This window comes from Bos mutus, chromosome 13, assembly GCF_027580195.1.
Source record: "Bos mutus isolate GX-2022 chromosome 13, NWIPB_WYAK_1.1, whole genome shotgun sequence".
Classification (NCBI taxonomy): domain Eukaryota; kingdom Metazoa; phylum Chordata; class Mammalia; order Artiodactyla; family Bovidae; genus Bos; species Bos mutus.
The window spans coordinates 54,377,584-54,401,958 of NC_091629.1; the positions used below are offsets into that span (position 1 = coordinate 54,377,584).

The window sequence follows — 24,375 nt, forward strand, 5'->3', positions numbered from 1 at the left end:
TCTCGTGAGATTGAGGGCTTCCCAGGGACAGAATCTGTATCTGCTTTGGCATTATATATTCAGTTCCTCACACAGTGCCTGACACTGTATAAACTCAAATAACAACTGCCTGGATGTGTCCGTTTGGCCCGGATCCCCTTCCAACAGTCACTGTAGGAAGAACCATTCTCACGCTCTCCCCGTTCTGCCTCAGCTCACATCAAGACAGGAATGTCCGTGACTCTCCTACTATTTTGAGGATGTGCCTGCCACCATCTCCACCTGCCACTCCCCAGGAAAAGAGGCGCCTACTACCCAGGTAGGTTCCTCCTCTGCAGACTTCTTGTCGTGCATAAGTAGGTATGAAGTTTGGACAGGTTCTCCACTTCTCTTTCTCAATCAGCTTTGGAGCTGGAGGTGGGAAAGAGTGATTGATCCAGTTCCCTAGAAAACCCTGACTACTGAAGAGCAGTAGGAGCTGTGTGCTAGCAACATAAACAGTAGAACAACAGGCTGCCTGCTCCTGTCCACTTAGTCTAAAAGTTCCTCTGTAAGAATGTGAACAGGGATACTGAAACCCACAGCATGATGACTATTTCATAAGTCCAGGCTGCCCTAGAGGGCGGCGTCCATGTCTTCCTGCAGTTAAGAGCTATCAAGAGTATCGTTCCGAACAGATTTGCTGCAGAGTCCTTCTTGCTGTCAGTGAAAGCCCCAACAAAGATGCAGCCAATTCTTCCACGGTGGTCGGCTCAGAGATGGAACCGGGGCTTCAGTCTTCTCATCTAAGCAGGGTCGTAGGAGACTATGTCTGGGGTGGACTAAAAGAGCCACGAAACCTCGGACAATGAACAGCTGCATGTTTCTTAAGAAAGAAAATGGCTGCAGCCCTACGGCTCATGCTTGTATCTCCAGGGCATGGAGGTGAGGCAGAGAGAGCTCCTGATGGAGCCTTGAAAAATAGAACACCAGACGACGTGGCTCTCTGAAAATGTCACATGTCCACCGGCGCCCGGTATCTGAGAGTTTGTCACCTGGTGAGACACACTGTGTGGGCTGGATTATTCTGTGGAGAGGGCTGTTCCGTGGGGTGATGAGGTGTGTTACCCGGGTAAGGACAGATCTAAGCCGAGGCCCATGGACTGTCTGCTGGGCGGCAGCCCACCAGGAGTGCAATCTGATCTGGACTCTGCAAGACACCAGAGGATGGGTCCATGGAGCCAACTACAGGCCTCTGTCCAGCCCAGCCTAGGTTTGCTTCCAACATCCCTGTCCAACTACACGGGTCTGGTCCCATCCAAGAGTGAGCCGGTCAGCACCACGTGTGGCTTAACACCAGTCCCCCAGCACTGGGCACAGAGGCTAGGTATTCCCCATCTTCACAGTATGTCTGCTAAGCTCATCACATACAAAGTCTTTAAAGCCAAAAGCACAATGTGGGATACAGAGGGTCATTACACAATGACAGGAGGTATTAATTCACCAGGAAACTATGGCTGACGATCCTGACACTAACACCACCAGGCCTCCCAAAGCCTGCAAACACCAGAATCTATGTTTTGAAGGGATTCCTCATTAAAACAGGTATATGCATCATTGTTATGTAAATATTGCAGGTTGGCCTGCAAATGTTGAAGAATTCTACCGATAGGGCATGTGTGAGAAAGACAGTGAACCTTCCAAAGGCAGGGGAGTCAGTGACGGTGGACGGCACCCAGCACCTGTTATGTGCAAAGCACCGCTCAGGCCACCCACATGGCCCGTCTCAGTTAATCTTCCTACAACCCTCCAGGTGGGCTGTCTTGTCCTCTGCCTGGTGTCCAAGTGAGGAAATAGGTCAGAGAAGTTTCTGACTTGCCCGAGGTTACACATTTATAAGTGGCAGAGCTGGCAGTGAAGGCCAGGGACATCTACCTCTTCCCACGTTTAAGCCCTGCTCTCCAGCTCAAAATGTCGACTTGTTCACCTGGCAGGGAAGGTGTGTATCAGGTACATTACAATGAATATTTTCTGGGACTTGCTTTATTCATCTTAACAGTCGGCTGAAAGCAAGGGCAGGTACTTAGAACAGGATCAGAGATGAAGAAAACACCATTTATGTCATTTTTCCCAAGCTATTAAAAAACCTCTCTCAATCCCCTTTGGTCTCTAGGTAACTATATTAAAAAAAAAAAAAGGATATGCTATCTTCTATTCTTAAAATTTTTATACCAAAGATATGTACTAGGAGTTAAGTAGATCAGCTGAAATGACCTTAGAATTCTGGATACATGTGAAATGGTAAAACCTAATATTTTCCCCATTTATTTATTGCTTCACTCCAGAAATCCTAGGGCTTACCGTGTGACACCATGCCGGATGCTGGGTCTGTGAGTGAACGAGAGCAGGGCAGTCACACTAGTGAGGAAAACACGCCATCCTTTCTAGGGCCTTGCTGATACTCACATTTGCTGTATTTGCATGACTCATACACTCATCCGGGCAAACTCCTCAGAGGACAGAGGGGAGGCTCTACTTTCTCAGAGAGACACGTGACAGGCCTGTGGGATTTTTCAGGAAAGAGAAAGCATGCACTGAAATACACACCGTGTTTGAACACACCAATCAGGAGGGACTTGTCGGCCTCAGCGTCCCACCAGTCCACCGGGATCTCCACGTAGTCGATGTCAGGCAGGGGCACGTCCAGCTCCCTGTGGAAGGAAGGGCGTGAACTCAGAGTGCCTTCCACACGGACAGATACAACACAGGAGCTCCTGGATGGAGCCCTGGGGCTAAGCCACATCCCTAGGTGTACGCTTAGAGGGTGAAGGAGCAAAACTGGGAGGATTCAGAGAGCAGGGGGCTCAGCGGTCCTAACCAGGGCCCTGCACCTGGTTAAAATGGGGAGTGACTTCAGCAGGTGTATTTGATGTCCAGGCTCAACTCAAACTGAATGATGCAGAATCTGAAAGCACCTCGTGGAGAACATGTTGCCAGTTGGTCTGCGGTGGGGCCCGGGGCTCTACATGTGTCAGGTGATTCTAATGTGCACCTTCAGTTGACAACCACGCCAAAAGCCATCAATATGTCCATTAGGTAAAGACAGAACAACCCCCCAAGTGTGTGAATTCATACATGATCAAAAGCTGAAAAGTGCCCAAGCATCCTGGTCTGACACGTAGAGATCGTGAGCCCTATTCCTGAATGAGCTAGTCTGCACTGCTGCACACAGGGCAGGTAATGAGCCTTTCAGGGGAAAGGGGCCACAGCAGGAGGAACTTCCTGGCCAGGGTCTGCTAACAGTCTGCTGGGTCAAACTTCTGGCTGAAGGGATGAACGTGGCTCACCCCACGGAGCAGACCTGCAGGGATTGCTCCGCTTCAGTTTCTGTGTGCATTCTGAGAGCTCACATGGACCCTTAGCTAACTGGCTTCAATTGTCTGAACACCGTCCTCACTCTTGGAAGGCGTTGGGGTTTGAGGGAGAGCATCCAATGGATGGCTCCTCCCTCCCACCTCCCAGGTGCCTGGAACGCCACCTCTGGAACATCTCCAGCTGGTTCTTCCATCAGGTTCTTGGGATGCAGGGCTGCCTGCCCCTTGCCAGGCCCAGCTCTCCTTGCAGGGGTGGGACTCCCTGACCCCACCTCTCTCCACCTGGCCCACTGCTCTGCCTGTGTGGTGCCATGGCTGAACAACTCTTTCGGGGTGAGCAGTGTTTCAATCCTCATGACAATTTCTCCACCATAAGGTATTTAACCTGAATAGGACCAGTGAGAACTAAGACCGTGGAAAGCAAAGGAAAGGGGGAAAGAGGTGGGCAACGGACTTAGTCTCTTCACGGTCTACTCACTTCCCTCCATCTGCAGGTCTAAGAAAGCAGGTGACAGGGGAATAAGTAAACTCAGGTAGATTACTTCTGCCAGGTAACACTGGAGATAAATAATCCGGTTGAATTCTGCTGCCTTTACATGACTCACAAGTTGGACCTTTTTATTAGAACACCCAACCTCCCGATTCTCACTAGAAATGCCCATGGTAACTATGAAATGCGTAGCCAGTGGTAACAGTCAACAAGCTGACTGCTCCTGATTACAGAATGCTCAAGGGTAGGACTGTCACTGCCCTTCACCTCTCTCCTCCTTTCATGCTCCTGTGACCATTAAGGCCATGAGCACTGCCCAATGGGAAGAAAGAGAGGGAATGAACCACTGCCCTGGGGAATCTCAAAGCAAAGTTCAAACGCCAACACTTGCGGTCCTCGGGGAAGACTAGCACTGTCTGGGGCCAGAGCCAACTGCAGGTCTGGGGGAAGGAATGGTGAGGGAGGCGCCTGGGGATCCCACTCACTCACTGTGATTATCTGACAGCCTGATCAAGTGGTAGCCTGGGGCTCGGCAGTCTCTTCCCCCAAATCTTGGGATACTCCAGGATTCTATAGCTTCGGAAACCCTAGCTTACAAAACTAAGGCACAGGTGACAAAGCCTCAGTAACACGACTAAGTGTTATTACCTAGTAAACAAAGGAGAACCATTCAAAGGTGGAAGAGGACCGAGGCCGAGTGTGTAAAGCTTTCAGTCTACATCTGCTACATCAAACATCAACGTCACTTGTATCCATCCATGAATGATGATTAGTTAAAGCAGAGAAATGACTGCTTTAAAAGCAATTTTACAACACTACCGGAGGGGGGAAAAACAACTAAGAACCTCACCAAGAACCGTGTTATTTTTGTTTTTGTTTTTTTTTAAAGAAAGGTTTACTCAGGGAGACTCTTCAAGACAGAGGGTGGGGCAGCTCAGAAGATGAGAGAGGCCCACGAGCTAAGTTTTAAACAACCGCTTTTTCTTTTATTTCACTCACAGATGACCTGGCTGGATTCTCCTCACTCTTCTAGCCTGCTTTACTAGGGACTGGCCCTGGGAGGGAGCGAACACGGGCCTCATGAAACACAGGCAGATTTGTCTGTTTCCATCAACAGGTACTTTACAGCAATTCCTTCACACTGGGCATTAAGGATGACCTATTTTACCTGGCTGGAGTTCCTTCAAATGCTTTATCAGCTGCTTCTCCCAGTATTTCAGCTTTTAGGTAGTACAGCATCCGGACTCGCAGAAGTACCCTAGGAAAGGTGGACACGATAAAGAAACACGTCAGAACCCATCAGCTGCCTGTGCACTGCCATTCCCTCAGTGACCCAGGGCAATTCTGGGTGCTCCCAGGTCGTGAGTACTAGGAAAAGAGAACATTAATGGCAGACGTTACTGTGGTCATTCCCATTTCACACACGAAAAGGTTATCTTGTCAATTATCTGTTAAGGGCTGCCGTCTATGGGGTCGCACAGAGTCAGACACGACTGAAGTGACTTAGCAGCAGCATTGCCTTTTCTTTTTTCTCTTTTTCTAAAAATGACTGTTCTCGTGATATGGAGTGTGTTTTGCACAAATGCACAGCTTGGTGAATCTTCCCATACTGACCGCACATGTATATCCAGGATCCAGATCAGGAACCAGAACATCTCCCCGCAAGGCCCCCGTGGTGTTCCCTTCCGGTCACTTTACTCTCCCTTGAATACATCATCACTGTCTTGACTTCCTGAGCTTAGATCTGAAGCAGCTGTTTTTTAGCTTTTTGGAGTTCTTCTGATAACAACTTCATGCACTCTCATGCTACTAACAACAGCAAACAGTAGTTTGAGTACCCACTATGTGCCAGCATGTCTTAGCTCACTTGATCCTCAAATCAATGCTAGGAGGTAGGAACTATTATAAAGGAAATCAACCCTGAATATTCACTAAAAGGACTGATGTTGAAGCTGAAGCTCCAATACTTTGGCCACCTGATGTGAAGAGCTGACTCACTGGAAAAGACCCTGATGCTGGGAAAGATTGAAGGCAGGAGGAGAAGAGGGTGGCAGAGGTTGAGATGGTTGGATGGCATCATTCACTCAATGGACATGAGTTTGAGCAAACTAGTAGATAGTGAAGAACAGGGAAGCCTGGCGAGCTGTAGTTTATGGGGTCGCAAAGAGTTGGATATGACTTAGCGACCAAACAACGAGGAACTACTATCCTTATTTTTAAAATAATTCATCTGCAGGTATGCAATGGGGCCAGGATTCAAATCCAGGCAGTCCTGACCCCAGAGCCTGTCTTGACCCTCATCTGATATTGGTGGTGTGGTAGTTTAGCCACTAAGTCGTGTCCGACTCTTATGACCCCATGGACTGTAGCCTGCCAGGCTTCTCTGTCCATGGGATTTCCCAGGTAAAAGTAGTGAACTGAGTTGCCATTTCCTTCTCCAGAGCATCTTCCCGACCCAGGAATTGAACATGTGTTTCCTGCATAGGCAGGAGGATTCTTTACCACTGAGCCACCCAGGAAGCTCATCTAATATAGAGGTGGCAGTAAATTTACTAGTGAAAGAGCCCATAATTCTAGAAGCTCACAGGCCAGCTATGCTGAAGCAATCCTGCCTGGTCTCTGCAGAGACCAGGACCTCAGGAGAGAACCAGAATCCAAGAGCAAAGGGTGGACAGTTCAAGGGGACAGGTTGTAGATTCAATACACAGAAGGACAATGAGTTATAATCATCTGGTAATTCAGTGGTAAACTCCCATCACTAGGAAGACTGGGGCGGAGGCTGGAGGACTCCCTGTTGGGACACTGCCCACAAAACTCCCAGGCTGCAGGGAAGGCGCTGCAAGCACCCACCAGCTCAGAGTCTCCGGGCCTCACTGAGCCAGAACCAAGAAGACAGTGGTCTCCACCAGATTCAGAAGAATAAACAGCAGTCAGCTTCTTCAAACCCAGAGAACTGCTTTACTATTTTATTCTTTGATTCCCGGGATAAGGCTTGCACTCAGGAGACAGTTGGGGCTGGTGGCAGAAATGTTGAGAATTTCTCCGAGGTTACAATTAGTTCTGCTCAGCATCTATGATGACCCATGCAGGTGTGAGGGAAGAGCTTAGCCTGTTTCCAACACTCCAGATCCCCATCTGCAGCTGGGGACAGGGCAGCCAAGTGTTGCTGCTATAACTTAATAAGGCAAAACCGGAGTTGGTCCTTGGCTTTGGTCTTCATCATTTAACGAATGTAACAATTCTGTTGTGGAGACAAGCACCACTGTTCTCCCAGCCCATAAGGCTCACAACCGTGGAGTTACCAGCTTTTCATGTCCCTCATCACACATGGTGATGGTTTCTCCTTTAGTCACACCTCTCATAGTTGACACTTTCTCCCTGGTTCTACAGTCAGCATCCTAATCTAGGTCATCACGATCAACATTTGTGATGACAAAACTCTGTGTTGGCCATTCAGCTCCAGGTAAGCACCTACTCCATCTTGCAAATTGTTACCAGATTACTTTTCTCCCCAAATACCATTTTTTCAATCATGTCTGACTTGTTCAAGAAACATGGCTGCTTAATATTAATACTGACAACAGACTCCTCAGGAGCCTGGGGCACCAGGTCTCCCCATCCATCAAGGAGTCCTTGTCCCCGCCAGCCTCCTTTCTGTGTATCCACATGCAAACCTATCACTGTTTGTGACTGGTGGCCTCACTCCCCACAACTAAACTTCACAAGGAAGGGTTCATTTTCTATCACTTGTTTCCTTTATCTCTGCCTGCCCCACCCTAGCTGTGAGCCCGGGGATATACAGAATGCTATCTCAGATGCATGTCCATCATACACGAGGAGGCCATGGATGTCACGGCAGATGGGAAGAGGGAAAACCTGGCATGGCGAGGGGGCAGCTGAGTGTGGTGGCCGCCGAGGCCAGTCTCCGTTCTTGCTGACATGCCCATGGGGACAGAGGGAGGGAAAGCAGTGCAATCATCAGGGTCCTCAGTGGATCTTGAGAGTCAGGTCACAAGATTCTGTATGAACTCCGTTGGTGAGAGAGGCCAGGTTCCAGAAGAGAAGAGAGATGGTTAATGGAGGTAGAGAGTGGATCTTCCTGGTGGTTCAGTGGTTAAGACTCCTGTAGCCTGACTTTGATCCCTGGTTGGGAAACTAGATCCCACATGCCACAGCTAAGCAACTAAATATCCCACATGTCCACACTGAAGATCAAAGATCCTGGTACAGCTAAATAGATATTTTTTTCAAAAAAAAAAAAAAAGGTAAAAAGAGAGGCTTCAGGGTGAATGAACCCTGATCCATCTTCCAGCATACAGCCGCCTGCCTTTCTGACCTTGCACGGTGGTTCAGGGGCACCAAGTGACCAGGGGTGAGGGGCACTCACTTGTTGCAGTGCTGTTTGAGGTGCTTCTTGTAGCCATCGTCATGTAAGACCACCTCGGGGTTGCAGGTGGCCAGCCAGTCTGCGTTCTTTAACTCCGGGAGCAGCAGCTGGTTCTTCGTCTTCTTCCCCTTCCTCCCTCTGGGGACTGGAGCGGACAAGCCTGAGACAGAAAGGCAGGGAGGTGAGCCAGGGTGCCTTCAATGTGGTTGTTGGAACAGAGCTGGGCTAGGGCAGCAGGGGGCAGCGGGGCTGCACATGGTGGCCCTGGACGAAGGACCCTGCTCCTCAGCCCCGAGGCACGGATGGTGAGGGAGCAGCCAGTCCCCTACTCAGTGAACGTGTGGTCCATTCAGTCAGTTAGGAAGAATCTACCAAGTACCCTGTAGGATCAAGAAAGGTGCAGCAGAACCTGTGTCCTTGGGGATCCCACCACCCAGCTGGGGAAAAGGAACACTGAACCTGAAGATGAGAAGGTGAGTGAGCTGCGGCTCAGCACAGGGAAGGAGCAGTCCCAGGAAACACACAGACAGAGGTGGAACTGGGGTGGGGCATGCATTCCGAGTCCTCGGGTCACAGGAGGAGATGCTGTGACCCCGAGGGCAGAGGGCAGGAGCAGAGAACTTCAAGAGGGCCCAGCCACACTTAAAACATCCCAGGTAACATGGATGAGTGGGAAGGAGAATGGAAATGAACAAAACCCAGCATCCTTTCCCACCAGTGGCATTCTGAAATACACCTGAGGAGAGAGAGAAGTCCCCGAAGCACAGCGATGTGGACCAGCACAGAAGAGGGAGGGAAGGACACACTGCCACCTCGCACCTGAGTGGTTCTGGAGTGTCTGGGCCTGTCCGTCTTTGGTGGGCGTGATCAGCTCCCAGATGAAGCTCTTGATCTTCTCGTCCCCTTTGTAGTGCTTGACGCAGTACACCAGCAGGGCCCGGCAGATCATCTCCATGTCCTTCTCGTTCAGATGCCACTTGAACCGCCCGTGCGTCAGGATGTCCTTCCACCGGCCCCAGCTGAGAGTGGACCCCAGAAGGGCGTTAGAAAGAAGAAGGGCCAGTTGTGCCCTCGACACGGCGGGGCACACAGGAGCCAAGAGCGTGTCTTGACCCCTGGTGGGGCCTATTAACCTCCCTGAGGGCTTTGTCTCCTGAAAAACCTCGGAGGCCTGCACACTGCAGCCCACCAAAAATGACTGAGGGGACCTGGACACTGGACACAGAGAGCTTTGTACGGCCGCTAGAATGTTAAGTAGGAATGCCAGTATCTGGAGTGAGGAATAAATCTGGAATTAAGACAGAGTCCAGCTGCAGTGCTGGAAAGCGATGGGGAGCTCCCAGAAGCTAAACCCTCAGCTTCTACCAGCGCCAGAGCCCGGCACGCATCATGCGGTAACGCTAACATCTGCTGCACTGATTCCTGTACGTCCTTGGGGGGAAAAGGCCGGAAATCAGTACCAGGCAGCAAATGAGTCCCAGAGATGTGCTGTGGCAAACACACGAGAGAATCACGGTACGTCCGTAAAATGGCGGCAGAGCATACTGACTGAGGGGCCCTCGGGCAGAAAGCTCAGTTCTCTCTTTCTCTAACAGACCCTCCCTCCGCCCAGACCCCAAAGGGGAGGGGAGAGACACGCTGGACACATCTCGACTGAACAGAAGAGGGGGAAAAAGACGAGGGCGAAGAGGCGAAGCCAACACCCACCCGAAGATGAGCAGGTTCTTCTCCACCCGGAAGCACTCGGCCCGGAGGTAGCGCCTGGTTTTGTCATTGAGGCGCCGGGACCTTGTGGGCCTCTCGTCAGAGTCGCTGTCCAGCTCCGAAAACTCCATGAGCTCGTCCTCCTCGAAAGAGTTGTAGTGTTTGGTCTGCTTCCGCACGCGCGGGCGGTCGAGCACCAGGCTCTCCTGGAGGCAGAGGGGACTGCTGGGGAGAAAGGCCTGGTCCCCCTCCGCCATCATGGCGGACCCTGCTGCCGCTCCTCGGGACCCGCGCGGGGAAGAACCACACCCCCGTCTCGTCCGCCAGCAGGAAAGGCCCTCTCCAGCACACCTGCCGGGTCCGCGGCAAGCAGAGGGGACGCTCGGGGACTTGTTGAGGCTGGCCTGTCCCCCCGCCTCCCTCCAGGGCTGGCCGCCACCATCTGCTGGTTCTGCGGTCTTTCTAACAAGGGCGAGGGCCCCCAGCGCTGGAGTGCTGCCTGGGGCACCCCGGCTGTTCTGCCCAGCACGCGGAGGCGGCTCTGGAGACAGGAGTCGGAGAATTCCATCTGCTAGGCAACTTTCTGAAGACGAACACATATTAGTGCTGCCTCCTTTTGTGCCTTCCACTGGCGCCACTACCCTGTTGTCTTTCATGGAAGAGAGAAACGCACCCATTCGGTGGCTCCCTTGGCCACAACCATGACCACTTCTCTGGTCTCTATCATTTCATGCTTCTCGCCCCCTCCGCCTAGGCCTCTTCCGGAAGCTCGGCTAAGCCCCTGCACACTCATCTATGCGGCCTGGACGTTGTACCTGCTTCAATCATCTTCCCTCCCGCCTGGATGCTCCAACTGCTTCTGACTGTCTCAGGGCAAGGCATTTTCTTCCCCCTCTTGCCCACTGCCCTGTACATAAGTCACTTCCTGACCGTGACACTGGACAACTAGAAAGAGGTTACTAAGGGGACGGCAGAATCCTCCTGTTAGGAGAAGAAGCTGGACTAAGTAACCTCTGGCGATCCTACAGAAGAACTGGCAAGGCTGCATGCTGGTTACTGAATCAAAAGGGTGTAAGCAGGGACTGTCTGCTGGGTCTGTGAGCCCAGGAGAGTTCAACACTCATCTGAGGACAAGAGCAGACAGTGACGTGTGCTCAATCCCAAGGGAGGTGATGGGGTCAGAGATGGAAGGTAGGGCAGCTAACACTTCTGGGAGCCTCACAGTGGGGCTGGGGGCAGCTGCCTTCGCAGTGTTACCTCCAACTCTGCAAACTGGGTGCCACCACCTCCTTTGTTCACATGTCTCTCTTTTTTTTCACTTTCTCAATGAGGTCAAGTACCTTGCCCAAAGACATACAGCGAGTCGATGGCAGAGCCAGTATTCAAACCCTGGTTTTAGTCCAAGGCCATTCTCTTCCTCATGTTCAGAAATAGAAAAATTCAAGATACTGAAAGAATGGAGGGGAACCTAATACGCTTTTCCACGTCATGCTTTTTTCCACTAATGTTTGTCAGAGGTAAAATTCCTCGCATAGGAAGTGCTCAAATAGAGGAAAACAGCCACATGCTAAGGACAGGATATTGGCTTGGGTCACGGGGCTGATCTTGATCTGTTTGGTTAGTTCTAGTTCAAAGTGAATTTTTACTAAAATTGGAAATTCCAGTTTTAATAGAATTTCCCAGGTACCCATTAGGTCATTTTAAATACAGTTAACATTTCTCAAGCTTTGTCTATGTGGCAAGCATGTTTTAAGTAGATTACATGTAGCATCTCATTAAAGAACTAAGGCTCAGGAGTGAATCATGGTTTGAGCTGGTAGGAGTTTATGGCCCTATATCTGTGAAATGTTTAATGAAATAAAATATGCTTAATGTTGTACCTTCTCACTCTTTGCTTCAGTGTCCAGTTCAGCTATTTTAGCCCACTTCTGCCAAAAGTTTGGGTCATCTAAGGAAATATCCGTTCTGTTTCCTGAAGCCACAAAGCTAGCCTGTGAAGAAGAAAGAACCAATAAACCATATCTGAACACAATAAAACACCCTGTGATCTCCAATGCACCAGAGACACAAGTATATGCTCCATCTGCATTCAAAATCAAAACCTCTAACAGAGCTGCCAAAATGTTAAATGGAAATCTCAAAGCTATTCTTTTTAAATTTTCTTTCAAACACTGGGTGAGGAAATTACAATTTCAACCTACAGGATCATTTTTTATAACTTAAACTCAGAAGCAGGAGGACAAGCCCGTGGGAGACAATGGCAAGCATATGTCCAGCTGCCTGTGAAAGGGTTGATTCTTACAACCTCCCTGGACGTGGTTTCTCTTTCAGTTCACCAGGTCCCAAGTGTCCATGCTGGGACAGGCCATGGCTGGGCAGTATGAGGTCTGCAGAGATGAGTTATGCCTCATAAGTGCAAAATGTCCCTGGAAAAGCCCTCCCTCTATAAGTCACCAGACTGGTGATTTACAGACAGGTCACGAAGCTCAGAGAGCCTGTGGCGAGGGAACCCCAGAGGGATCTGTAAGCGGTTTGGTTAAGTTGAATTCTAAACCCAGTGACCTGACGGGCAGAGCAAAGAGGCACCTAGGCTAGAAGCTGGGAATCTTGGATAAACACTCTCTCAAGTCTCATGAAATGAACAGAATACTTGCTTGAGTTTGACGAATGGAATGTTCACTGGAATTTCAACTCTCTGACATTGACCAGGGAGTATCCTATAAGGGAACTGAGAGGACCAATCGAGGATTCTGGAGCAATCTCTGTGCATAATGAGGAGTGCAAATTGCAAACCCAAGTGTCCTCCCTGCCCACTGAAGATCAGCCAAGGATTTGAAGGGGTGAGTTCTTTTATAGCTTCTGACCCATCATTCAAACCTCTTCTAAGAATCTGCATCTTCAGAGTGGCATACAGAATAGGCATACAGCCAGAAAATCTCAACAGTTTGCATTTAGAGAAGTAGGAGCCCAGCCGATGAGGGTCAAAGAATAGACTTTCCTTGTCACTGCCCCCCGCCCCGGCCCTGCCCCACGTGGACGCTGCAGAGAAGGCCCTATACCTTGGCGAAAGTGGATCCTTTCCCCTCAGACTGGATGGTGATAGTATGTGTCCTCCTCTGCAGGATCTGGTCTATGTCTTCTTCACAGAACTTGGAGCCTTCGTCCTCTTCATCCATCAAGGCGCCGTAGGCACCTTTCCGGAGCAAGTCCTCTACCTCCATCTTTGAGAGCTGCTGTACCTGGATGGGTCACCAAAGGCTACTCACGAAGTGGGAAATGCACAGGAGGAAAACGGCCTCAACTCTGACCTTCAGGACTTAGCGCCCAGTTCCTCCACTCATTGTGCATGTCAGAAGAAGAAAGACATGGACAACGAGCTTTAGAAAATGAAAACCCAAAGACACGCAGGAGGATGATGGGGAGGGCGGGCAGACGATCCTCTACAGGGAGCCCTGGAATAAAACCCAGCCCAGGACCCAACGGCCCTAACATTCCTCAGGATGTTGGTTATTATCAAATGTCACAAACTGTTAAAACTAGGCACCACCGGACAGAATATGTTTAAGGTTTATTTTATGTTTTAGTTTGAGTCTGTATCTTTAAAAACCTCCAGATGGACCAAACTGAGCTAAAGAATAATGATTTATTCATTATTAAATAAAAACAATAGTATTGGAAATGATGTCATTTCTTAACTAAAGAGAGGATCCCATGCCAAGTGTGATCTGCTCAATTGCTTGCTGAAAACAGGAAATGGGAGTTCAAAACACCCTTTCCTGGTTCTAATTAAGAATCTGGTTCTCTTTATATCAGTCACAGGAGGGAATTCCATGACTCCCAGCGCTGTACCATGAAGTATTATACTTAGCAGCATATGCATAGCTAAGAGGATACAGAACATCTGGACGAAAGGACAGCTCACTTAGAGGGCCAGAGATTAAGGAGAGATATTCTGCTTTGTTTGCCTGGACTTTACTGCAATTCAAGAATCTTAGCAGCACTTTTTATCCCCTCCGGAGGCAGGAAAAAGATTCTGTTCACTGCCAAGTTTCAAGCTGATTGATAATTAATTCATTCATTTCTTCATTGACCGTGATGCACTGAACGTCTTTAATATACCAAGTATTCTTAGGGGTGCTGGGTATGGAATAGCTCACCTTCAGGGAGCTCCAAATCTATAGTATCAGATAAAGCATGGTGACACTAGATAATTTATAGAGCCGAGAGGGTTAAGACCGACTCATTTCCAAAGGGCAAAGTCTATTCATGGGGTGGGTGGGAGGGAGGCTCCATGGGGAGGGCATGTATGTACACATACAGTGATTCACGCTGTTACACAACAGAAACCAACACAGCATGGTACAGCAATCGTCCTCCAGTTAAAAATAAATACAAATATAAATTAAAAAATAAAAGTTTATTTACGGAAATGTTATCTAATGTTGGGCAATCCTACTACCTAACTGCTCCTATGGATTCCCTTATCCATCTAGAGATGTAGAGATTCACCTCAGTAATCCTCTATTCCAGGGGATTGACCATCAAAGATGTGTGTGCGTGTGTGTGTGCTCAGTCATGTCCAACTCTCTGTGACCCCTTCGACTGTAACCCGCCAGGTTCCTCTGTCCATGGAATTCTCCAGGCAAGAATACTGGAGTGGGTGGCCATTCCTTTCTCCAGGAGATCTTCCCGACCCAGGGATCGAACCTGTGTTTCTTGCATGTTCTGCATTGGCAGGCAGATTCTTTACCACCATGCCACCTGGAAAGCTCCCAAAGATGTGTGGCCTAACTCAATTTAGTGAAAGGGAACCTTACAACAGCCGTAGGAGCACAGGCTTCTGGCAGGTGGGGGTGGGGGCCCCCTTTCCGGGCCCAAGAGCAGCCCCAGCATACTCACGCCATTCGTGCTGCCCTTCCGGTTGATGTCCTGAAGGACGGCCTTGTCCAGGCCCAGCTTCAGGCTGGCCTTGTCGAACATTTCCCGCTCGTAGGAATTCCGCGTGATGAGGCGATACACCTTCACGGCTTTACTCTGGCCTATCCGGTGACACCGGGCCTGAGCCTGGGGAGGAAGGAGGGGCACACGCGTCAGGGCACCAGACAGGACGGTGGCAGCCCAAGGGATGGGGAAATGATGCTGTGTTCCACAGGGTGTGAGTGGCTGGCTCTCAGAGGTGGGAGTCATGGGACTGATTGTGGAGCAGAACTCACCCGTGTGCCAGCCATCCCTTCCAGAGTGCTCCTTTCACCTCCCGTTATTTATGGGGTGACCCTCGTGTGCTGGGATACAGTGCCGAGAGGGACCTGGCTTCCTCCCTCCCCAGCCTGCGGTCTGCGTGCAGGCACTCGGTCCCAGGAGGCTGCCTTGCTCTCTGGGAAAATGTGCCATTCAGAGCCAGCAAACCCAATAGTTAAGTTGTTTTCATTTTACCATAGAAATTTTCACACATAAGACAAAAGCAGAGAAAAGTATAAGGACCTCTTGTGGTCATTCTTATTTCACATCTCTGCTATGCCTTGATCCTCTAAGATTATTATGGATTATCATTTCATCTTCACATATTCCAATACATATTTCTAAATAGAAGGACTCTTGTAAGATATATTACTATGGCTAAACTTCAGAAAATCAACACTGAGTACTATCTAGCCAGTGTTCCTATTTCCCTGCTTATCTCATATATATGTTTTTAAGTTCACTTGTTTGGATCAAGATTCAAACGAAGCCCATGTATTATAATTGGTTGATATATTTCAAGTCTCTTTTAATCTACAGATATTCCCTACCTGTATTCTCTCCTTTTTTAAAATGCAACTTCTTTGCTGAAGAGACCAAACATCTCTCCTGTAGTTTCCCACAGTCTGTATTCTGCCACCTGTGCTTTGGCTGCATTATTGAACAGATTCCTCTGTTCCCTTTACTTCCTCTAAACTGGAGTTATACCTTGAGACTTGCTGAGGTTAAGATGTTACCTTTGGCAAGTGTATTTCACAGGTGGTGTATAAATTTCCATCAAAAGGTATATGATGTCTGGTTTGTCTTTCTTTCGAAGTTGATGATCACTGCCTAGACTCATTATATCATTAGGGGTTACAATTCCCCTCTGATTTTTTGGTGACCCTGATGTACAGTTCATAAAGGAGAGACAAGCTAAATGTCTGGCTCTTTCTTCTCTTTATATTTAATCAGTTTCCAAATGAACACCCTCCAGAAGTGACTAACAAAGATCTTTGTAATTAGTTTTTTAAGTAATACAATGAAAGTATGCATTTAAATAATACATGTGCTTTTTTTTTTTTTTTTACTGCACTTACTGATGTTATTATTTTTAATGCTGTTCAAATATGGCCTGTGGGAACCTCTTCGTTGGCTCCTGGCTTTCTGAGGAAGACTAGAAAAAATTCTGATACTGCATTTGGAGGCATCAGTATAAACTCACAGTTGGGATATGCTGTGTGTAAAGAAAAAGATACGGATATGTCTACACTTAAGTTCATATGTTACGTCAAAGACGAGCAGTCTCTGACAGCTCCCTTGCTTTCTGGTATAACATGTTCCATGCTCCCACTGCATATTTCTTGCCTAAACCCAGATTCAGCCCTCTTTTCAAGGACTCCAAGAGCCTCTTTTGCTCTAGTGGCCGTGAGGGAATACAGTCTGGATGCTCGCTGCCACTCGCTTGCTTGGTCATTGGTCCTGGGTCTATTCAGTGGGCAAAAGTACAAGTGTTTGTGTGTGTATAGTGTGTATGATCGTGTGCACACATAAGACCAAACACATCATGAAATCATACTGATAACTTTTAATTCCAGTTTGGGACTATGGGATTTTATCTTCCTTAACCACACATCTGTATCTCTTTTTAACCACGCTGAAAAGCTCAGTTCTCAACCATGCCAATATCATTGCCTATTTGATCTATCCCACGATATATAAAATACCAGGAAAATAGCATCATTATGATCCCTTCTCCCAAAAACATAATTACTGAAAACAATGTAAGGCTTATTGCCCTCCCACCCTAGGCCATGTCTCATTAAGTATGTACAGTCAAACTGCAGTGTTTTATACACATACTTGCAAATAGCTTTCTTTTTTATAGTGTCAAGATTGGCAATTCTAAAACACTTTCTGTGTAATCTAGGATTGAGCCAACTAGCGAATATACCGAGGGTAAGAGGAGTCAAGCTTTTCATTGTTGACAAAGGAAGTTACAAATATGGAAAGAAGAAAAACTAGAAAACCTCTCTGTGGTGTCAGACTGGATTTGGAGGTTATCAGTATTGTCATGGTTAGGTGTGCACGTGTGTGTACACAGCTACACATATACAGACATAGAAATAGACAGAATGTGTATTTATGTTTATATGTTTAGGTAGACATATGCATGTATATACACACATATACGTATGAAGGCATCGTATGTATATATGCATATCTGGATTCCCTTTGTGTGTGTGTATTCTGGCTCTGTCCACTGAGAGGGCCTAGACACAATGGCATCCTAGTAGCAAAGAACACAACTAACTCTCAGATCTTGGTTTCTAAATTCCGTTCTCCATAAGAAGAACAAGGCCTGTCAGAGAAGTGATTAATTCTAGGGCCAGGGCAGTCAGTCTGAAACAGATCACTATGCCAGAATGTGAGGAAGAACTCAAAGGATGATGGAGACACATCAAAACAATACCTGAAACTTGAAGAGGCTTCCATTGGCTGGGTCTAGGACTAACTCAACATCAAAATAAATACAATGATGGACTATAACCCACTGAACAGAAGAAGAATCCATGAGTACATACTGACATAAATAAGCTAATGGGAGAAAAGGGAAGACTTTTTCATAGCATAGAAAGTCACTAACAAATGTAGAATGTTAGAAAATCAACACTTTGCAACCATCACAGTGATGACTGATCCAGGCAAAAAGGATCAATGGAAACTAAAGCCACTGGGCGAAACTTTGATGAGGAACAGTATATTTACATACTCTCAAAGCGTCTCTCCAAAATTCCTTTTTAATTTCAGAGGGAAATGAGCAACTTCATAGTGGAGAAATCCGGCAGACGCCACTAACTGAGCTCAAAGTGCTTATTATCGACAAATGAATGTCGTGTTCCTGTAGACGTGACACCCTGAGAACGACCTATCACTGAAAGGTGTCACTGAACCTGAGCCCAGTCCTGAGGAAATGCAAACACAGAACAAGGGACCATCTAAAAAAACATACAGCCTGCACTCGTCAAAGACATCAAGGGGGTGGGAGAACAAGAAATATCAAGCAACTGATCCACTAAAGGAGACTGAAGAGGTAAGAGAACTAACTCTAATGGGTGATCCTGGTTTGGATCCTGGGGAGGAACGCTGAGTTGGCCAAAACGCTCATGCAACTGTGCAAAAAAACAAAAACACAACCCTGAACAAACTTTTTGGCCAACCTAATAGCTAGAAAGGATGTTGAAAGAAATGATAAAATCTGAATATGGACGGTGGATCGGAGTTGTTGCTGTTCAGTCATTAAGTCGTGTCTAACGCTTTGCGACCTCATGGATTAATGTGGGGAGAAATGAAACCCTAAACATCAAAAGCAAAATCAAACAGTTGAATCTAGCTGTATATGACATGGACAGCATAACCCCAAGAGAGAGATGACTTCGAGTGTTTGTATTTAATTTTTCAATACCTTCATTGTGATATAATTTCAGTTTACAACTCCAACATGCCCTTTATCCAGATTCACCATTTTGCCTCACTTCCTGTATCATTTCTGCCCTCTCTCCTGTCTCTCTGAGCACACACAAAGACATAAACACATCTGTGCACACACAGGCCACTTTTTGTCTGAAGTATTTGAGAGTAAGCTGTCCCGAGTGCTTTAGCCTTGCACACTACAGTCTCTTATATAACCACAGTTTAGTTCTCAGGATCAAGAAATAAGGATAGTGTCTCTACATTAATTTAACCATGTGGGAAAGAAAAAAAATTAAACCAAGTAACTTTGGAAAATGGTATTTTGATAACATACTTTAAGCCTAATGAACACTTTGGTCCAATGAAAAGGAAACCCAAACAAGAGGGGATAAGTGTGTATGTACAGCTGATTTCCTCTGCTGTACAGCAGAAACCAACACAACACTGTGAAGCACCTATACTCCAGTAAGAAATAATGTAAAAAAAACAAAACACTTTAGTCCGATACTGCTGTTTAGTCGCTAAGTCGTGTCTCTTTTGTGGACTGTAATCCTCCCGGCTCCTCTGTCCATGGGATTTCCCCAGGGTAGGGTACTGAAGTGGGCTGTCATTTCCTTCTCCAGGGGATCTTCCTGATTCAGGGATTGAACTTGAGTCTCCAGGGCATCTCCTGCATTGCAGGCAGACTCTTTACCACTGAGCCACTGGGGAAGCTTTCAGAGAATATGGGTTAGTAATTCTGAAACTACTTGCTTGATCTATGCATATACTAAGACTGAACAAATGAGTAAAGGTATTGTATTATGATAATGAGACCAGGCTTCTCACAGCCAGAGAAAGGAGTTACAAATATGCAAGAGTGCAGAAGGCTACAAGGAGTCCTTCTGTGTTGGGACAGGGATCAGAAATCTCACGACAGATGAACAGATACAGAAGGAATGCAGGTGTGTGGTACACGTGCTTGCGTCGGTATGCACACCTGTGTTTCCTAGCTGTCTGCCCAGGGAGTCTAGAAGCAGTAACACTCCAGTAGCCCGGCGTGCTCAGTCACTTCAGTTGTGTCCAACTCTCTGTGACCCCATGGACCATGGCCCTCCAGGTTCCTCTGTCCATGGGATTCTCCAGGCAAGAATACTGGAGTGGGTAGCCATTTCCTTCTCCAGTGATTAAAGTATGAAGTGAGTGAAGTCGATAAATCGTGTCTGACTCTGGCGACCCCAAGGACTGTAGCCCACCAGGCTCCTCTGTCCACGGGATTTTCCAGGCAAGAATACTGGAGTGGGTTCCCATTTCCTTCTCCAGTGGATGTTTCAGACCCAGGGATCGAATCCGAGTCTCCTGCATTACAGGAAGATTCTTTACCAACTGAACTATGAGGGAAGCCCCACAAACTGACAGAAACATGTCTAAAGGATAGGAACCAACCTGAATGGGCTCCCAAAAGACCAAATCCATACAGAAAAATTATGAGAATAATGGATTCTAACCTGTAAGATAAAATAAATATTTAGGAATCCATACCGATATGGGGGACAAACAACAGCTGTTCTTTATAGTTAAGAGTCCAATTCCGACAGCAGAAGGAATGACTAAAATAGAAAATTACCATTAGCCAAACACACCATGGTATTAATTACTGAAGGCAAGAACCACTGGTGGATGCTAAAATTAATAGGCAAAAGTATGATAAGAAAACAGAGTATTTATAGCATCTCAAAATATCGCCTCCCAAGAAACTGACTATGTTTCAAGGTAAAAATAGTAACTTTACTGTGGAGAAACCTGGCAGACACCACCTCAACCAAGTAACCAAGCTTAACAATCATGAGTAGTAAGACAGATCGATATCACGTACCCCCTGAGAAGGACATAACATCACTTCTATGATATTCATGCCAAAAATGGATAACCTCAAATCTGATCATGAGAGAAACATCAGGCAAACCCAAAGTGAGAAACAATTCTACAAAACAGCTGGTCAGTACCATTCAAAAGTGTCAAGGTCCTGAAAGATGAGGAAAGACAGGAGCTGTCACAGATTACAGGCGGCTAAGGAGTTGTAATTTCTAAAGGAAACGTGAGATCCTGAACTGGATCCCAGGCCAGAAAAAGGAACATCTGCAGAAAAATGAAGGAATCTGAATAGGGTCTGTAGATCAGAGTACTGTCCCGATGCTTATTCCCTGGTTTTAGTAATCACACTGTGGTTACGGGTGCTGCGTGCTCAGTCACTCAGTCGAGTCTGATTCTTCGCAACTCCATGACTGCCGACTGTCAGGCTCCTCTGTCCATGGGATTTCCCAGGTAAGAATGCTGGAGTGGGCTGCCATTTCCTTCTCCAGGGGATCTTCTCAACCCAGGGATCAAACCTGCATCTCCTGCTTGGCACACGGATTCTTTACCACTGAGCCACCTGGGAAACGTGTATGGTTATACAAAATGATAACACAAGGGAAGCTGGGCAAAGGATCTTAGAATGTTGCACTATCTTGCACTTTTTACTTAAAATGACTTCAGAATAAAAAGTTTTTAAGAGATTTTGTTTTATAATGGTATATTTAGGATGGTTCCAAAGTTGAATATACAAAAAGGCATTTTCAGAAAAACTAGTTTCTATACATCACTTCTCTGTTCTCTCACCCTGACCCCTTCCCCCAGTAGGTAACCATTTAAAATGAAGGCTTTTGTTTACCTCTCCATGGCAGGGGAGGCATGACAGATAGACAGACATCCAGCCTTTTTAGATAAAGGCTGGCATACTACATTTTTTCTACTTTATTTTTTTCAGCCAACAATATCTTCAGGAGATGACTCCACAGCAGTGTGCAGAAATACTTCCCATTCTTTTATTAGAGCTGAGTGTATTATCTTAGTCAACTTAAGTCTCCTACGGATAAACAACTAAGTTGTTTAGGTTTTGGCTATTACAATTAGTTGCCACACCTTCTTTTACTGTCTTTAGTGGTAGTAAATCTTTATTATTAGGAGGGAATCTGATGGCCAGCCCTGGTAAATAAAGGACATGATCAAGGTACGTCATATGCTTTTATGGATTATAGAGACTATAAAGCAGTAGTAATACGTGGTTCCTGCCAAAGCAGGAGATGCAGGTTCAATCCCTGGGTTGCGGAGATCCTTTGGAGGAGGAAATGGCAACCCACTCCAGTGTCTTGCCTGGAGAATTCCATGGACAGAGGAGCCTGGCAGGCTATAGCCCATAGGGTCACAAAGAGTTGGACATGACTGAGAGACTAACAACTGTTGTCATTAAGTACTGGCATTGATTTTCTTATTTTTTTGGTTCATCTGGTATTGAGGGAAAATTACAAGAGGGAGTTTCAGAAATGTTCTGAGCAAAAGTCTAACAGAGCTGCAGACATCACCAATTTATGACCTTCTTAGAATCGACATCCCCATTGGTCCTTGCTACCAGCATCCTGACTCTTACACAAGGGCAGCCACGTCTTCGGCTGAGACCATTTCCAGCCTCCCAGAGTCAGCCAGGTCTTACGGTTCTGGACAAGGACATGTAACGGCAGTCAGCCCGGACTAGCTGGAAAAGTTCTGCTCTCCTGAAAAAAGCATCACGCCTTCCTTCCTTATTCTCCCTACCCGGGGTTTGAAGGGTCCATCCTGGAACCAAGAGCGTGTAAACCATACTCATGGAGGCTGATGGAGCAGCGAGACAGAGGAACCCGGGACTCTCCAGTCAGCATGAAGCCACCTGACTAGTCCTGGGATATCTATCTCTGGACTCCTTGCCAATTGAGGAAAACACACCTCTGCTGGGGGCACGGGGGTAGGGGTGGGCAGGGGTGCTGTCACAAGTAGCTGGGGGGTACCAGGAGACCAAGATGACTTACTGAAGATAACAGGGTGAATTCTGTCCCATTTAAGAGCTTGTCATTTCACAATTCATACACTCCTTATTTTCCTTATCAGAACTCACACACACACACACACAAAACTTGGTAGAAAGAGGAACATTCAGAACTAAGGCAGCAACTGAGATGAAGTCCAAACGAAACACATTACAAACACAGAACCTCTGCTGGAGTCAGGCCCCTGTCCCAGGCAGTGGTGCTACCCCTTCACCCCACAACCTCCACCCAGGGGAAATCAGAGCTCCAGTGCTCCTGCATGATTTGAGAGCTCGTAGGTTTTCTCTACTTTTTAATACCAAGAGCCTCTGAGAAACATACGAGATACAAGTAGTCATGTTCAGAAAAATTTTAAATGGGTACAGATCCCAATGACTGCGATGGGAAGACAGAGGGAGTCTCAGATTTCCAACTGATTCCAGCCCTCAATTCACGGTGCTTAGGTGCAAGTCTAGAACCTTATATCACGTCTCTACAATCACATGAAAATTCAAAGGTCGATATGAAGAACCAGGCAAGCTGTTCCTTCCTCTCTTGACCCTTATACTACTTCTTCAAATGATTAGCTCTATGACATTTTAAAGGCATGTTTTAAAAAATCCTTTAAAATACTACTTGTACCTTAAAGAAAATTTACATCATCAGAGAGGTTAAAAGAATTTCCCAGAGTGCCCTCTAACTCAAGCACTGTGAGCATGCTGGGATACTCTGCCAGTTCATGACACACATGAGTTACATCTCAAACCCAGCGATTTGACGTTTCTCCTGGTACTCTGTAGTCTGTGTCCGCGGGCTACCTACTCATCAGAGGAGGACTCAGGGGCCCTCAGTGCAGTATGAACCAGGGCCCCAGGAAGCTGCCTCCCTTCAGCCATCTCCTTTGCAGGCCTACTTTGGAATCTGAAATTTCCAGCTCCAGACTTATTTCTGGGGGAAAGGCACATTCCCTCTGACAATGGAAACATCTCTGGGGAAGAGCACAGGTGTCGGCCCACCACGCTGTGTTTCCACTGTGTGGTTCCAAAGCCCCGCACGCTTCTGCTTCCCCAGGGCCTGGCCTTGTGTGGAGCACTCCTAAAAGCGTCTCTTGGTCAGGCAAGAGCTGGCTGAGGACAGGAAAGGAGGAGAGGTGAGCGAACAGCCTGGGAAAAGGGAGCTTTGGGGCAGCAGAAAAGAGGAGCAGGGGGTGAGATGGAGAGTACACTGAAGACAGGGGCAGGAGAGACCTCAGAGGAGCTTGGCTCACTTAATCGGGGACTCACGCTCTACCGTGAGCACCTCCATCTGTGTCAGGGGTGCCACCAGCGCTCCCCCCACTCTAAGAGGCCACACACCTTGTCCCCTCTGTCTGGAACATTCTTCCTACTGATTTTGTATCCTAAGATTCCCACTCCCACCATTCGGATCTCCCCCAAGATGTCACCCTCCTGAAGAAGGCTTCCTAGGCTACCCTCTGAATCAGGGCGCCCAACCCCCATCACTCGTGTCCTCTTACCCTGTGTGGTCTCTGTGTATCGCTGTCTGGACCGTATGACTTATTCTTCCCTGTTTATTGTCTGCTTCCCCCACTAAGACGAAGGCTCCAAGAGAGCACACGCCACGGGTCTTGCTCACTGCTGTGTCTTTGGCAATTTAAACATGCCCGGCACATTCTGGCACATCCCAGCATTCAATAAACAGTCACTGAGCACCTGGGCCACATGACGGAGCAGTCACAAAGTCTTCCTTTCTTCTAGCAAAGAAAAGTGAACTCGATGCAGTTCAGTCCTCCAAGTCACGGGCACGCACACTATCAGTATCAAGAGGTGGTTCCAGCAGAGGCAACGGCCACCAGGGACGAGCCCCTCTCCCCACCCAGAGCAGAGTGTCAGGTCCCCGCTCCTCTGGCTG

At 47.5% G+C, this 24,375-nt stretch overlaps 1 protein-coding gene across 5 annotated transcripts in view; it reads right to left on the reverse strand.

Moving 5' to 3' along the window:
• CHD6 (chromodomain helicase DNA binding protein 6) overlaps window positions 1-24,375 on the reverse strand; it is a 200,705-nt gene that overhangs the window by 37,554 nt on the left and 138,776 nt on the right. For all 5 annotated transcript variants that reach the window (XM_070381751.1, XM_070381752.1, XM_070381754.1 and 2 more), the window contains 8 exons: window positions 14,813-14,977; window positions 12,973-13,152; window positions 11,794-11,904; window positions 9,917-10,119; window positions 9,029-9,228; window positions 8,210-8,369; window positions 4,991-5,080; window positions 2,566-2,669 (listed from right to left, as the gene is read on the reverse strand). In XM_070381751.1, the coding sequence (XP_070237852.1) occupies window positions 2,566-2,669; window positions 4,991-5,080; window positions 8,210-8,369; window positions 9,029-9,228; window positions 9,917-10,119; window positions 11,794-11,904; window positions 12,973-13,152; window positions 14,813-14,977 (1,213 nt within the window). The remainder of the gene's footprint in view (window positions 1-2,565; window positions 2,670-4,990; window positions 5,081-8,209; window positions 8,370-9,028; window positions 9,229-9,916; window positions 10,120-11,793; window positions 11,905-12,972; window positions 13,153-14,812; window positions 14,978-24,375) is intronic.